Genomic DNA, 17,341 nt, shown 5'->3' on the forward strand with positions numbered 1-17,341 from the left:
AACCCCATTCTCCAGCCTTCTCCACATAACCTGACATGCCCTGACTAATCATATAACCATATATAACCATACAATTACAGCACGGAAACAGGCCATCTCGGCCCTTCTAGTTCATGCCAAACTCTTACTCTCACCTAGTCCCACCGACCTGCACTCAGCCCATAACCCTCCATTTCTTTCCTGTCCACATATCTATCCAATTTAACTTTAAATGACAACATCGAACCTGCCTCAACCAGTTCTGCTGGAAGCTCGTTCCACACAGCGACCACTCTCTGAGTAAAGAAGTTCCCCCTCGTGTTACCCCTAAACTTTTGCCCCTTAACTCATGTCCTCTTGTTTGAATCTCCCTCACTCTCAATGGAAAAAGCCTATCCACGTTAACTCTATCTATCCCCCTCACAATTTTAAATACCTCTATCAAGTCCCCCCTCAACCTTCTACGTGCTAAAGAATACAGACCTAACTTGTTCAACCTTTCTCTGTAACTTAGGAGATGAAACCCAAGCAACATTTTAGTAAATCTCCTCTGTACTCTTTCAACTTTATTGACATCTTTCTTATAATTCGGTGACCAAAACTGTGCACAATACTCCAAATTTGGCCTCACCAATGCCTTGTACAATTTCAACATTACATCCCAACTCCTGTACTCAATGCTCTGATTTATAAAGGCCAGCATACCAAAAGCTTTCTTCATCACCCTATCCACGTGAGATTCCACCTTCAGGGAACTATGCACCATTATTCCTAGATCCCTCGGTTCTACTGCATTCTTCAATGCCCTACCATTTACCAGGTATGTCCTGTTTTGATTAGATCTACCAAAATGTAGCACCTCACATTTATCAGCATTAAACTCCATCTGCCATCTTTCAGCCCACTCTTCTAAGCGGTCTAAATCTCTCTGCAAGCTTTGAAAACCTACTTCATGATCCACAACTCCACCTTAGTATCATCTGCATACTTACTAATCCAATTTACCACTCCATAATCCAAACCCATCAAGAACCTATCAACCTCTGCCTTAAATGCTCCCAGTGACCTGGCCTCCAAAGCCTCATGTGGCAATGAATTCCACAAATTCACCACTTTCTGGTAAAGAAGTTCCTCCTCCATTCTGAATGGGCGTCCCTCCATTCTGATGCTGTGCCCTCTGGTCTTGGACTCACCCATCATAGGAAACATCCTCTTCACATCCACTTTATCTAGGCCTTTCAGCATTGAAGTTTTCATTGAGATTCTCCCTCAGTCTTCTAAATTCCAGCGAATATAGGCCCAGACCCTTCAACTGCAGCTTAATTACTTGTGCAGTATGTTTCAGGGACTCTTAGGTTTGTATATCAAGATTCTCCTGTTCTTCAATGCTCACCATTACCCTACAACTCATTTTGTAAGCCTTATGTTTATTAGTGTTCCCAAAGTACCTAACCTTACACTTAGCAAGATTAAACTGAATATCAAGTTTATTGTCATTTAACTATATACATATATATAATATATATAACCATATAACGGATATAGAAATGAGACAACATTTCTCCGAACCAGGGTGTAAAGGCAGGAGTACACATAACACATAATTACTTATGAATATAAGAATAAAATCTAAAGGTGAATCACACATAAGTAACAAACTAAAGTGCACTGATATTAAATATTATAAGGTACAGAACAGATTAACGAGTGACACTTTGAATATGATGTGACAGGGAGTTCAGAAGCCCAATGGCCATTGCTCTGCCCACCCCTCAGTATTTTCCTACAGCGTAAGACTATCTTTTCTCAGTGTCAACCACACTATGAATTTTCATCGCATTTGAAAAGTACAAATTAATCCTATATTCATGTCCAAATTGTTAATCTATATAACAAACAGAATGAGCCCAGCACCAATCCCTGTGACCACTGATCAGAGGCTTTTAATCACAAAGTCAAACCTCCACCATCACCCTTACCTCGCATTACTAAGACAATTTTGTATCCAATTTGCCAGTTTTCCCTGAAGGTCTCTAAGCTTTGGAACAGTCACTCATGTGGAACCTTGCCAAAGGCCTTAATAAAGTTCATGTACACTACATCAACTGTATCACCCTCATTGTCACACTTCTTCAAAAAAATCATACAAACTGGTCAGACAGGATATCCGTCTAGTTGCTGTCGTGAACTAATCCTTGATTTTCCAAGGATACATAATTCCTGACCCTAACAATGTTCTCAAATAATTTCCCTACATATTGCTCTTAGACTGACAGCTCAACTTACTCCTGCTGCCCTTCTAGAATAAAAGGTCTCACATTTGCCGTCCACTAGTCCAAGGTTTGACTGATTTAAGAGCAAAGCCGAATTCAAAAGGTTAGGTACTGGCCGCATTAAGGTGACAAAGCCCGAGCCGAGGTTCGGATGATTTAAGTGCAGGGACAGGGTGAAATGGTCAAAGTGTCAGGGTTTGCTCAACTTTGTGTTGGACTCAGGCTATGGTCTGCAACAATCAATGACGGGGTTTCCAGAGGATTAGAGGGTTGCAGATGTTATTCCCTTATTCAAAAAAGGGAGTAGAGATAGCCCAGGAAATTATAGACCAGTAAGTCTTACTTCAGTGGTTGGTAAGTTGATGGAGAAGATCCTGAGAGGCAGGATTTATGAACATTTGGAGAGGCATAATATGATTAGGAATAGTCAGCATAGCTTTGTCAAAGGCAGGTCGTGTCTTACAAGTCTGACTGAATTTTTTGAGAATGTGACTAAACATGTTGATCAAGGTAGAGCAGTAGATGTAGTGTATATGGATTTCAGCAAGGTATTTGATAAGATACCCCATTGCAAGGCTTATTGAGAAAGCAAGGAGGCATGGGATCCAAGGGGACCTTGCTTTGTCGATCCAGAATTGGCTTGCCCATAGAAGGTAAAGAGTGGTTGTAGACGGGTCATACTCTGCATGGATGTCAGTGACCAGTGGTGTGCCTCAGGGATCTGTTCTGGGACCCCTTCTCTTCGTGATTTTTATAAATGACCTGGATAAGGAAGTGGAGAGATGGGTAAGTAAATTTCCTGATAACACAAAGGTTGGGGGTGTTGTGGGTAGTGTGGAGGGCTGTCAGAGGTTACAGCGGGATACTGATAGGATGCAAAACTGGGCTGAGAAGTGGCAGATGGAGTTCAACCCAGATAAGTGTGAGGTGGTTCATTTTGGTAGGTCAAATATGATGACAGAATATAGAATTAATGGTAAGACTCTCGGCAGTGTGATCAGAAGGATCTTGGGGTCCAAAGCTACTGCACAGGTTAACTCTGTGGTTAAGAAGGCATGCGGTGCATTGGCCTTCATCAACCGTGGGATTGAGTCTAGAGTGGAGAGGTAATGTTACAGCTTTGTAGGACCCTGGTCAGACCCCACTTGGAGTACTGTACTCAGTTCTTGTCACCTCACTATAGGAAGGATGTGGAAACCATAGAAAGGGTGCAGAGGAGATTTACAAGGATGTTGCCTGGATTGGGGAACATGCCTTACGAGAATAGGCTGAGTGAACTTGGCCTTTTCTCCTTGGAGCAATGGAGGATGAGAGGTGACCTGATAGAGGTGTATAAGATGATGAGAGGCATTGATCGTGTGAATAGTCAGAGGCTTTTTTCCAGGGCTGAAATGGCTAGCACGAGAGGGCACCATTTTAGGGTGCTTGGAAGTAGGTACAGAGGAGATGTCGGGGTACGTGTTTTTGCACAGAGAGTGATGAGCGCGTGGAATGGGCTGCCAGCAGTGGTGGTGGAGACGTAAACGATAGAGTCTTTTAAGAGACTCCTGGATAGGTACATGGAGCTTAGAAAAATAGAGGGCTGTGGGTAACCCCAGGTAATTCCTAAAGTAAGTATGTGTTCGGCACAGAATTGTGGGCCAGAGGGCTTATATTGTGCTGTAGTGTTTCTATGTTTCTAACTAGTGGACTTCTGGATCAGCTGCAGTGATGTGGCGTTGTGAACTTCAGTTCTGAATGCTGTTTGTTTGTTTCATTGTTTCCAAGATCTTTTTGCTTTTTTTTTCCTCTCTGCACATTGGGTGTTTGATGGTCCTCTTTTGTTTTTAATGGGTTCCATTGGGGCTCTTTGTTTCGTGGCTCCTGTAGAGAGATGAATCTCAAGGTTAAGTATACATACCCGTACTTTGATAACAAAATGCACGTTGATCTTTGATCTGACCACTGTCAGGACCCTGGCAATTTTCTCTCCTCTGCCACACCAATCTGCAATATATCTCATCAAAATCCGAGGATTTATCCGTTTTAAGTAAGACAACCGTTCTATGCCCGTGGAGCACTTTTTAACCATTTTAAACCTGCCGACACATGTAATAACCCCTTTCTAAAATTAACGTGCTCTAGCATTTCACCATCCATTATTTTATCAGGGTTGTGACAGGATAAGGAGCTTAATAGTTCTGGTAAAATGCAAACTGGGCATCAGTAAGCAGGTTATATTTGAGTAGGTACCACATGACAGCACTGTCAAAGATACTTTCTACGATTTTTTTGACAGTTGAAAGTACACTGATTGAGTGGTAACTTGACAAACTTTCCTTGACCTGCACATCTGTCGGGGCTGTCTATTGTACCCGGTGCTACCAATGCGGCTCCCTATACATTGGTGAGACATGACGCTTCATCATGCACCTCCACTTCATTCACCAAAAGCAGAATTTCCCAGTGACCAACCATCTTAACTCTTATCCCCATTTCCGTTCCAACTTGTCGGTCCATGGCTGTTTCTTCTGCATGATAAGGCTACTCTCAAGTTGGAGGAGCAACACCTCATATTCCATCTAGGTAGCCTCCAACCTGATGGCATGAATATTGATTTCTCCTTCCAGTAATTTATTTTCTCTTTTTTTTTCCCCCTCCCTCTTCTCTCTTCTTTCATTCTCCACTTGTCCTCTTACCTGTTTTCACCTGCCTATCATCTTCCCCTCGTATCCCTCTTCCTCCCACAGTCCACTCTCCTCTCCTATCAGATTCCTTCTTATCCAGCCCTTTACCTTTCCCACCCACCTGGCTTCATCTGTCACCTTCTAGTTAGTCCTCCTTCCCCTTGCCCCCACCGTTTTATTCTGGCATCTTCCCCCTTCCTTTCCAGTCCTGATGAAGTGTCTTGGCCCGAAACTTCGACTGTTTATTTATTTCCATTGATGTTACTTGACCTGCTGAGGTCCATAAGATCATAAGACATAGGAACAGAATTAGGCCATTCAGCCCATCGAGTCTGCTCCACCATTCCATCACAGCTGATCCCAGAACCAACTGAACCCCATACACCTGCTTCTCACCGTATCCTTTGATGCCCGGAAACTTCTACCTTAAATATAGCCACGGACTTGGCTTCTACTACAGTCTGCGGCAGAGCATTCCACAGATTCACTACTCTCTGGCTAAAAAATTCTATTCTAAAAGGTTGTCCCTCAATTTTGAGGCTGTGTCCTCTAGTTCTGAATACACCCACCATAGGAAACATTCTCTCCACATCCACCCTATCTAGTCCTTTCAACATTTGGTAGGTTTCAATGAGATCTCCCCGCATTCTTCTAAATTCCACAGAGTACAGACCCAAAGCTGCCAAACACACCTTATACATTAACCCCTTCTTTCCTGCAATTATGCTCGTGAACCTCTTCTAGACCTTCTCCAATGATAACACATCCTCTCTGAGATATGGGGCCCAAAAAATACTCCAAGTGCCACCCTACTGGTATCTTTTAAAGCCTCAGTATTATCTCCTTGCTTTTATATTCTATTCCCCGGAAATAAATGCCAACATTGCATTTGCCTTCTTTACCACAGACTCAACCTGAAAATTAACCTTCTGTGAGTCTTGCACGAGGACTCCCAAGTCCTCTGCACCTCTGATGCTTGAACCTTCTCCCCAGTTAGATCATAGTCCATACTATTGTTCATTTTACCAAGATGCATTATCATACATTTTCCAACACTGTATTCCGTCTGCAACATTTTTTTTAGATTATGAGGACACGCAGTCCTCTTTTATTGTCATTCAGTAATGCATGCATTAAGAAATGATACAATATTCCTCCGGTGTGCTATCACAGAAACACAGGACAGACCAAGACTGAAAAACTGACAAAAACCACATTGTTACAACAGTGCAAACAATACCGTAACTAGATGAAGAACAGGCCATGGGCACGGTAAAAAAGTTCAAAGTCTCTCAAAAGTCCCACATCTCACGCAGACGGGAGAAGGAAGAAAAGTCTCCCTGCCATGCCCGACCACAGTCTGTCTCTGAGTCGTCCGAAAACTTCGAGCCTCTGACCAGCCCTCCAACACCGAGCACCATCTCTGCCGAGCGCTTCAACCCCAGCCCTGACTGCCAGCAGCAGGCAAAGCCGAGGATTTGGGGTCTTCCCTCCGGAGATTCTCCACCACACATTTTTGCCCATTCTTCCAATTTTGTGAAGGTCTTCCGGCATTTTGCGTATGTTGCTCTAGATTTCCAACATCTTCAGAATCTTGTGTTTTCCAGACATGTAGCTTGTTTTGGAATATTGGGCTTCAGAACTAGATCTGAAATATTGTCTGGCTTCATTCAGTGTGCTTAGCTATTTCTTGTTATCATTTGCTATGCATTAGTTCTGTGAAGACATATCTCTGTGACGGTGTTGGTCGTACAGACAAGTCAAGAATGGCATTCATTTATAGTAACACTTGAGTCATAGAAAAGTACAGCAGAGAAACAGGCCCTTTGGGATATCTAGTTAGTGCTGAATCATTTAACTGCCTACTCCCACTGACTTGTACCCGGACCATAGCCCTACCATCCAAGTACCTAGCCAAACTTCTCTTAAATATTAAAATCGAGCTTGTATGCACCAGTTATGCTGGCAGCTCCTTCCACACTCTGAGTGAAGAAGTATCCCCTCAAATGTTTCATTTTTTACCCTTAACCTTTGACCTCTAGTTGTAATCCCACCCAACCTCAGTAGAAAAAGCTTGCTTGCATTTACCCTCTCTATAAATCTCCCTCAGTCTTCTATATTCCAAAGAATAAAGTCCTAATGCACTCAATCTTTCATTATAACTCATGTCCTCCAGACCCGGCAACATCCTCGTAAATTTTTTCTGTACTCTTTCAAACTCATTTACATCTTTCTTGTAGGTGGGTGACCAAAACTTCACATAGTACTCCAAATTAGGCCTCACCAAAGGATTCTTCAGAGGAGTATGTGTAAAAGCTAAATTTCTACAGCTGACCTTTGCTACACTGTACTTCTATGTTCTACTACAGGTTAGACATAGCTTGTAAGTGCTTCTGCTTTGACTTTGTTTCCATCTGTTTCTATCCAGGGGGTCAGTGTGGACATGGTGGAGGATTACAAATACCTGGGGACACGTATTGACAATAAACTGGACTGGTCAAAGAACACTGAGGCTGTCTTCAAGAAGGGTCAGAGCCGTCTCTATTTCCTGAGGAGACTGAGGTCCTTTAACATCTGTCGGACAATGCTGAGGATGTTCTACGAGTCTGTGGTGGCCAGTGCTATCATGTTTGCTGTTGTGTGCTGGGGCAGCAGGCTGAGGGTAGCAGACACCAACAGAATCAACAAACTCATTCGTAGGGCCAGTGATGTTGTGGGGTTGGAACTGGACTCTCTCACGGTGGTGTCTGAAAAGAGGATGCTGTCTAAGTTGCATGCCATCTTGGTCAATGTCTCCCATCCACTACCTAATGTACTGGGTGGGCACAGGAGTACATTCGACCAGAGACTCATTCCACCGAGATGCAGCAAAGAGTGTCATAGGAAGTCATTCCTGCCTGTGGCCATCAAACTTTACAACTCCTCCCTTGGAGGGTCAGACACCCTGAGCCAATAGGCTGGTCCTGGACTTACTTCATAATTTACTGGCATAATTTACATATTACTATTTAACTATTTATGGTTCTATTACTATTTATTATTTATGGTGCAACTGTAACAGAAACCAATTTCCCCTGGGATCAATAAAGTATGACTATGACTATGACTATTTTAGCACTCTCGTGTATGGCCTGTCATCACTACAGATCTTCTTGGGCCTTTTCTTTCCATTTAATTGTCCACCTGCATTCATAACTACAGAGATTTGATCTCATCTGCAGTCAAAAGATTGTTTAGTTCTGTCTGTTTTTGCAGTCTAACATCTCTTGATTCAGTCCTCACATCACAATCATGTCACAACCATGTAACCATATGCATGAAAACACATACGTCAGTGGTACCCTGCCTCCTTAATCAACACTGACTCAACTGGTCGAACCACATTGGGAAAAAAAAATTAGACTCAATCAGATACGTTGCAACAAACTGTTCTTCTGATGACTCACTAGTCTTCTTTGCCAATAAGGTGCATGTCAATAGTATGATGGGATGCTTCCATAAAAGGGAATAAATACTCTACATTTTGGGCTGAGAACTTTCATAAGGACTGTCCTGATGAACAGTTTCAGCCAGAAACGTTTACTGTTTATTTCCCTCCATAGATGCTGCCTGACTTGCTGAGTTCCTGCGGCATTTAGCGTGTACTGGTTGAGATTACTAGCACCTGCAGAATTGCTCGTGTTTATAATGGATGCTTGCTAGTTTTCTCTCTGGGTTTAAATGAAACAGTAGTCAACCTACACAAAATCAAGCAGAGCAAAGCACTCCAGTTGATCAACTCTATGTACTCCTCAATGAGCAAAGCGTGGATATGACATTCTTTTGTTACAACTGCTATATTATAAACATGAAAACAAAGATTTAATGTTGAAGCTTTATAAGGCACTGGCAATGCCTCACTTGGAGTACTGTGAGCAGTACTGGGCCCCTTACCTAAGAAAGGATGTGCTGATATTAGAGAGGGTTCAAAGGAGGTTCACGAAAATGATTTCAGGATTGAAAGGTTTATCATATTGAGGAGCATTTGATGGCTCAGGGCCTATACTCACTGAAATTCAGAAGATGTGGGGTGGGGGGGGTGGGATCTCATTGAAACCTATCGAAAGTTGAAAGGGCTCAATAGAGTGGATGTGGAGAGGATGTTTCTTACGGTAGGAGAGTCTAAGACCAAAGGACACAACCTCAGAATGGAAAGATCTCCATTTAGAACAGAAATGAGGTGGAATTACTTGCCACACAAGGCTGTGGAGACCAAATCATCGGGTATATTTAAGGCAGAGTTTGATAGGTTCTTGATTAGTCAGGGGACATTTCTGCTGAAGGGTCTTGGCCCAAAACAACAACTGTACTCTTTTCCATGAATGCAGCCTAGTCTGCTGAGCTTAGGGTTGCCAACTTTCTCACTCCCAAGTAAGGGACAAATGTAGCAGTCAAATACGGGACACTTGTGTTTACCCCTGAGAAAGACTACCATGGCCATGAAGCCTTGCACAGGCACCTGTGTGCGCATGCGTGATGTGCACATGCGTGTACATGCTGATTTTTTCCTACAAATCGGTTTTGGCTTAATCTTCCTGATTCTGATACACTGTACATACATTATTTCTACTTTATATGGGCTGTGTATTTATCATATCATTGCTGCTTTTACTGTATGCTAGTGTTATTTAAGGTTTTATGTGTTATTGGTATGATTTGGTAGGTTATTTTTTAGGTCTTGGGTCCCGCATGGAACAAACCAATTTAGCCCAATATACAGGATGTCATGGCTAATACGGGACAGTTGGCAATCTTAGCTGAGCTCCTCCAGCACTTTGTGTGTGTTGCTTGGATTTCCAGCCTCTGCAGATTCTCTGTTTAGAAAGGGGGCCTTTTCCAGTGGGCTGCCATTGACAACTGGTGTTCCAGAGAGTTCAGTGTTGGGACTGCTTCCTTTCACAGTCTATGTCAATGAATTGGATGATGGAATTGGTGGCTTTGTGGCCAAGTTTACAGATGATATAAAGATAGGTGGAGGGGCAGGTAGTGTTGAGGAAGCAGGGAGTCTGAAAATGGGCAAAGTGGCAAATAGAATGTAGTATAGGGAAGTGTAATGTTATGCACTCTGGTAGAACGATATAGGTGTAGATAATTTTCCAAATGGGGAGCAAATTCAGAAATCAGAGTTACACATGGGTTCATGCAGGATTACCTAAAGGTTAATTTGCAGGTTGAGTCGGTGGTATGGAAGGCAAATGCAACGTTAGCATTGATTTTGAGACAACTAGAATATGAACAATGTAATGTTGTGGCTTTTTAAGGCATTGGTCAAATTGCATTTTAAGTATTGTGAGCAGTTTTGGGCCTCATAGCTATGAAAGATGTGATGGTATTGGAGAGGGTTCAGAGAAGGTTTACAAGAATGATTCCAAGAATGAAAGTGTTCGTGAATGAGTAACAGTGAGTATAAAGCCCCTATGCTCACTGGCGCATAGGGAGGCAAGGAAGACCACTCCTCCTCCCAATGACCAGGTGCTATGTCTTACCGCGGCCAATGTGAGAAAAACTCTATGCAGGGTCAACCCACGGAAGGCTGCTGGATCAGACTATATTCCTGGAAGAGTGCTCAGAGGATGTGCAGACTAGCTGGCAGATGTTCTCACTGACATCTTCAACATCGCCCTGAGCACTGCCATCGTTCCTATGTGCTTCAAGGCCGCCACCATCGTCCCCGTGCCGAAGAAGTCTTCAGTGTCCTGCCTCAACAACTGTCGTCCTGTTACACTCACATCCATCATCATGAAGTGTTTTGAGAGGCTCGTCATGAGGCACATCAAGACACTGCTTCCCCCCTCACTGGACCCCCTGCAGTTCGCGTACCGTCCCAACCGTTCAACAGACGATGCCATTGCCACCACCCTCCACCTGGCCCTCACTCACCTGGACAAAAAAGACAGGTACGTTCGAATGCTATTCATAGACTTCAGTTCAGTATTCAACACAATCATTCCTCAGCACCTGATTGGAAAGCTGAAACTGCTGGGCCTGAACACCTCCCTCTGCAACTGGATCCTAGATTTCCTGACTGGGAGATCTCAGTCAGTCCAGATTGGAAGCAGCATCTCTAACACCATCACACTAAGCACGGGGGCCCCCCAGGGCTGTGTGCTCAGTCCACTGCTGTTCACTCTGCTGACCCACGACTGTGCAGCAATACACAGCTCGAATCACATTATCAAGTTCGCCGATGACACGACCGTGGTGGGTCTCATCAGCAAGAACGACCAGTCAGTATACAGAGAGGAGGTGCAACTGCTAATGGACCGGTGCAGAGCCAACAACCTGTCTCTGAATATGAACAAAACAAAATGGATGGTTGTTGACTTCAGCAGAGCACAGAGCAACAACTCTCCGCTGAACATTGACGGCTCCTCCGTTGAGATCTTTAAGAGCATCAAATTTCTTTGTGTTCACCTGGCGGGGAATCTCACCTGGCCCCTCAACACCAGCCCATAGCCAAGAAAGCACAGCAGCATCTCTACTTTCTGCGAAGGCTGAGAAAAGTCCATCTCCCACCCCCCCCCCCGCCATCTTCACCACATTCTACAGAGGATGTATCGAGAGCATCCCAAGCAGCTGTATCACTGCCTGGTTTGGGAATTGCACCGTCTCGGATCGCAACAGATAGTGAGGTCAGCTAAGATCATTGGGGTCTCTCTTCCTGCCATTACAGACATTTAAACTACACACTGCACCCGTAAAGCCAACAGCATTGTGAAGGACCCTATACCCCCATACAAACTCTTCTCCCTCCTGCCATCTGGCAAAAGGTACCGAAGCATTCGGGCTCTCATGACCAGACTGTGCAACAGTTTCTTCCCCCAGGCCATCAGACTCCTTAATACCCAGAGACTAGTCTGACATCTACATCATTTATTATTACATTGTAATTTGTCCTCTACTGTGCAAAATTAGAGCAAATGGTATTGGGGGTAGGGTACTGAAATGGATAGAAAATTGGTTGGCAGACAGGAAACAAAGAGTAAGGATTAATGGGTCCTTTTCAGAATGGCAGGCGGTGACCAGTGGGGTACCGCAAGGCTCGGTGCTGGGACCACAGCTATTTACAATATACATTAATGATTTAGATGAAGGGATTAAAAGTAACATTAGCAAATTTGCAGATGATACAAAGCTGGGTGGCAGTGTGAAATGTGAGGAGGATGTTATGAGAATGCAGGGTGATTTGGACAGGTTGGGTGAGTGGGCAGATGCATGGCAGATGCAGTTTAATGTGAATAAATGTGCGGTTATCCACTTTGGTGGCAAGAACGGGAAGGCAGATTACTATCTGAATGGTGTCAAGTTAGGAAAAGGGGAAGTACAATGAGATCTAGGTGTCCTTGTTCGTCAGTCACTGAAAGTAAGCATGCAGGTACAGCAGGCAGTGAAGAAAGCTAATGGCATGCTGGCCTTCATAACAAGGGGAATCGAGTATAGGAGCAAAGAGGTCCTTCTGCAGTTGTATTCAGGGCCCTGGTGAGACCACACCTGGAACATTGTGTACAGTTTTGGTCTCCAAATTTGAGGAAGGACATTCTAGCTATTGAGGGAGTGCAGCGTAGGTTCACGAGGTTAATTCCCGGGATGGCAGGACTGTCATATGTTGAAAGATTGGAGCGACTGGGGTTGTATACACTGGAATTTAGAAGGACAAGAGGAGATCTGATTGAAACATATAAGATTATTAAGGGATTGGACACACTAGAGGCAGGAAACATGTTCCCGATGTTGGGGGAGTCCAGAACCAGAGGCCACAGTTTAAGAATAAGGGGTAGACAATTTAGAACAGAGTTGAGGAAAAACTTTTTCAGAGGGTTGTGGTTCTATGGAATGCTCTGCCTCAGAAGGCCAATTCTCTGGATTCTTTCAAGAAAGAGTTAGATAGAGCTCTTAAAATTAGTGGAGTGGAGGTATATGGGGAGAAGGCAGGAAAAGGGTACTGATTGTGGATGATCAGCCATGATCACAGTGAATGGTGGTGCTGACTCGAAGGGCTGAGTGGCCTACTCCTGCACCTATTGTCTTATTGATTGTCTCGTTTATTATTTATTGTACTGCTGTGCGCTGTTTTGTGCACTTTATGTAGTCCTGCGTAGGTCTTCAGTTGAGTGTAGTTTTTGTGTTGTCTCACTTAGTCTAGTGTAGCCTTGTGTTGTCTCACTTAGTCTAGTGTAGTTTTGTGTTGTTTCATGTAGCACCATGGTCCTGGAGGAATGTTGTTTCATTTTTACTGTGTACTGTACCAGCAGTTTATGGTCGAAATGAAATAAAAAGCGACTTGACTTGGAGTTTAGAAGAATGATGGGGAATCTCATTGAAACCAATCGAATATTGAAAGATGTATATAAAGTGGACTTAGAAAGTTTCCAGTAGTGGAAGATTCTAGAACCAGAGAGCAAAGCTTCAGAATACAAGGAAGTCCCTGGAGAACAGAGATGAGGAGTAATTTCTTTAGCCAGAGGGTGGGGAATCTGTGGAATTCTTTGCCACAGGCAGCTGTAGAGGCCTAGTCTACATGCATATGTATATTTGAAGTAGAAGTTAAAACATTTTTTGATTAGTAAGGGGTGACCTAATTGAAATTACTGAATGGTGAAAGTCTTTGATAGAGTGGATGTGGAGAGGATGTTTCCTAGGCTGGGAGAGTCTACGACCAGAGGACACAGCCTCAGAATAGAGAGGTGTCCTTTTAAAACGGAGATGAGTAATTTCTTTAGCCAGAGTGGTGAATCTGTAGAATTCTTTGCCACAGGCAGCTGTGGAGGTCAAGTTCTTAGAGAGGTTTAAAGCAGGGGATGATAGATTCGTGATTAGTCAAGGCATGAAAGGACACGGGGAGAAGACAAGAGATTTGAGGCCGAGAGGAAAATTGGACCAGCCATGATGAAATGGGGGGCGGGGGCAGACTCGATGGGCCACGTCGCCTAGTTCTGCTCCTATGTCTTATGGTCAAAGGTTTCTTACTCAGCAAGAGAATAGGGTTGAAAGGGTTGAGTAAATCAGCCCATGATCAAATGGTGGAACAGACTTGATGGGTTAAATGGCTTAATTCCTCTCCTGTGTCCTGACGTACATAATTTTCATGTCACCTCCAGCTGAACGCTTAGGGGGCAACAGCGACCTTACAGGAGGCAATAATGTCACGTGGTTTATCGACCGTTTCCTTGGAAACTAGAAAACTATCGACAATATCAACTTTTATTGATTTAAAACTAGATCTCCAAGCACTTAAATTATGTCGACAGCAATAGGTATTTCCAGAGACATACAAGTATAAATGGTACTCACATTCTCGAAATCATCCATGATAAAAATCTTCTCGGCGCAACAGTGTACGGCAACTTCTTTCGGCAGCATCTGGTCGATGAGAGTTGGTGACAAGAGCCTGACGAGTTGAACTTCCAGGTCATTGCGAGCCTCGAGCGATGGGGACATTAAATCACCTTCTGTCGGGTCGATGTACGCAGCAGCGTGGGCACAGCCCCCTCTCCTCAGAGCGGTGACAAACTGCCCAAACCAGACCTCTGGAGGGGGCGTGTTGATTATTTTGTCGAGCAGCAGCCGGGCGGCCGCCCGGTTGCCTTGCTGTGCTCTCTTGGCGCGGATCTCCTCCTTGTCGGCTTCTTCCATAAACTGGATGAAGTCCAGAACTGGCTCCACCTGGATGATGGTAGCCAGGCGGCTGAAGAAGCAGTCGATGAGTGCCAAGCGCTGCCGCTGTAGCTCGTCGCTGCTCATGCTGAGTCCTGCTTAGCGAATATTTTGCTGTGAACCTTCGGGAAGTTACCACCGCTCTGAGCGTTCCCTTCCCTCTGCAATCTGCACTTTAACTGCAAGGGCTAACTTTCAGTTTCGATTCCGCATTGTTTCTGCAGAGAAGCAGTGGTGACGACTCCGGGGACTTTCGAGTGCGAGACATCGCACAGAAAAGCTGAGCGGACGTAAAGCAACGCACGAAATGCTGGAGGAACTCAGCAAGCCAGACAGCATCTATAGAAAACAAAGTTCCATTTTCTGTTTCTGTGCAAAGGACAATCGAACTAACAAAATGATTTAATTTTCTAAATGGAAAGGCTTTTATCGGTTTATAATGAAGTCGACTCTTTCAAATGCTATACTATTCCTATTGCTCTTTCAAGTGTGTATTGAAGTTTGTAAGGAAAATAAGTCTATTTTTGTTTATTCTGTTGTGTCATTTATGTATAATTTATGCTGATTCAAGTTCATATGATCTATGTTTATAATGTTCTATACTACTGCAAAAGCAAATTTTTACAGCATTTTTAACCTATGTCTCTATGTATGCCACGATAATAAAGTTGAATGTAAAACCTTAAGAGCAGAAGATGTGGGAGGAGAATTTGGCATTTGGCCCATCTAGTCTGCTCCACCATTTCATCATGGCTGATTCAATTTTCCTCTCAGCCCCAATCTCCTGCCTTCTCCCTGTATCCCTTCATGCCCTGACCAATCAAGAATCTATCACCTCTGCATAAATACATCAAGACTTGAGCTCCACAATGGCCTGTGGCAAAGAATTCCAGAGATGCACCACTCTGTGGCTAAAGAAATTCCTTCTCATCTCCATTTTAAAAGAATACCCCTAAATTCTGAGGCAGTGTCCTCTGGTGTTGGATTCTCCCACCATACTCTGCACATCTTTCACCATTTGTTAGTTTTCAATAAGGTCACGCCTCACTCTTCTCAGTTCTAGTGGATACAGGCCCAGAGCCATCAAACAGTCTTCATAGGACAAGGCATTCAATCCTGGAATCAATCTTGTGAACTCCTTTGGAACCCTCTCTAGTTTCAGCACATCCTCTCTAAGACAAGGGGCCCAAAACAGCTCATAATACTCCAAGTGAGGCCTCACCAGTGCTTTATAAAATCTCAACATTACATCATTGCTTTTATATTCTAGTCCTCTTGAAAAGAATGCTAATATTGCATTTGCCTTCCTTACCACAGAATCAACTTGCAAATGAAACTTTAGGGAATCATACACAAGGACTTGCAAGTCGCTTGGCAACTCAGTTTTTTGTATTTTCTCTCCATTTAGAAAATAGTCAACCTTTTAATTTCCTCTACCAAACTGCATTACCATACACTTCCCAGCACTGTATTCCGCGTGCCATTTCTTTGTCCATTCTCCTAATCTGTCTAAGTCCTTCTGTAGCATCTCTACTTCCTCAACGCAGCAGGCCAGGCAGCATCTCTAGGAAGGGGTACAGTCGACGTTTCAGGCCGAGACCCTCCGTCAGGACTAACTGAAGGAAGAGTTAGTAAGAGATTTGAAAGTTGGAGGGGGAGGGGGAGATCCAAAATGATAGGAGAAGACAGGAGGGGGAGGGATGGAGCCAAGAGCTGGACAGTTGATTGGCAAAGGGGATATGAGAGGATCATGGGACAGGAGGCCTGGGGAGAAAGACAACGGGGGGGGTGAAATCCAGAGGATGGGCAAGGGATGTAGTTGGGGACAGAGGGAGAAAAAAGAGAGTGAGAGAAAGAATGTGTGTATAAAAATAAATAACAGATGGGGTACAAGGGGGAGGTGGGGCATTAGCGGAAGTTAGAGAAGTCAATGTTCATGCCATTAGGTTGGAGGCTACCCAGATTCTATATAAGGTGTTGTTCCTCCAACCTGAGTGTGGCTTCATCTTTACAGTAGAGGAGGCTGTGGATAGACATGTCAGAATGGGAATGGGATGTGGAATTAAAATGTGTGGCCACTGGGAGATCCTGCCTTCTCTGGCGGACAAAGTGTAGGTGTTCAGCAAAGCGGTCTCCCAGTCTGCGTCGGGTCTCGCCAATATATAAAAGGCCACATCGGGAGCACCGGACGCAGTATATCACCCCAGCCGACTCACGGGTGAAGTGTCGCCTCACCTGGAAGGACTGTCTGGGGCCCTGAATGGTGGTAAGGGAGGAAGCGTAAGGGCATGTGTAGCACTTGTTCCGCTTACAAGGATAAGTGCCAGGAGGGAGATCAGTGGGGAGGGATGGGGGGAACGAATCGACAAGGGAGTCGCGTAGGGAGCGATCCGTGCGGAAAGCGGGGGGGGGAAGGGAAAGATGTGTCGCGTTGGGAGCGAAAACCTGCTGAACACCTATGTTCTGTCCACCACAGAAAGCAGGATCTCCCAGTGGCCACACATTTTAATTCCACATCCCATTCCCATTCTGACATGTCTATCCATGGCCTCCTCTACTGTAAAGATGAAGCCACACTCAGGTTGGAGGAACAACACCTTATATTCCATCTGGGTAGCCTCCAACCTGATGGCATGAACATTGACTTCTCTAACTTCCGCCTATGCCCCACCTCCCCCTCGTATCCCATCCGTTATTTATTTTTATACACACATTCTTTCTCTCACTCTC

At 44.3% G+C, this 17,341-nt stretch overlaps 1 protein-coding gene across 1 annotated transcript in view; it reads right to left on the minus strand.

The window, feature by feature from the left end:
• Nucleotides 1-15,617, minus strand: part of ifih1 (interferon induced with helicase C domain 1) — a 127,775-nt gene extending 112,158 nt beyond the window's left edge. Inside the window, exon 1 of the mRNA XM_063052333.1 lies at nucleotides 14,249-15,617. Coding sequence (XP_062908403.1) covers nucleotides 14,249-14,698 — 450 coding nt within the window. The 5' untranslated portion in view covers nucleotides 14,699-15,617. The remainder of the gene's footprint in view (nucleotides 1-14,248) is intronic.
• Nucleotides 15,618-17,341: the final 1,724 nt, after the last annotated feature.

Source organism: Mobula hypostoma, chromosome 6 (assembly GCF_963921235.1).
Source record: "Mobula hypostoma chromosome 6, sMobHyp1.1, whole genome shotgun sequence".
NCBI classification, from domain to species: domain Eukaryota; kingdom Metazoa; phylum Chordata; class Chondrichthyes; order Myliobatiformes; family Myliobatidae; genus Mobula; species Mobula hypostoma.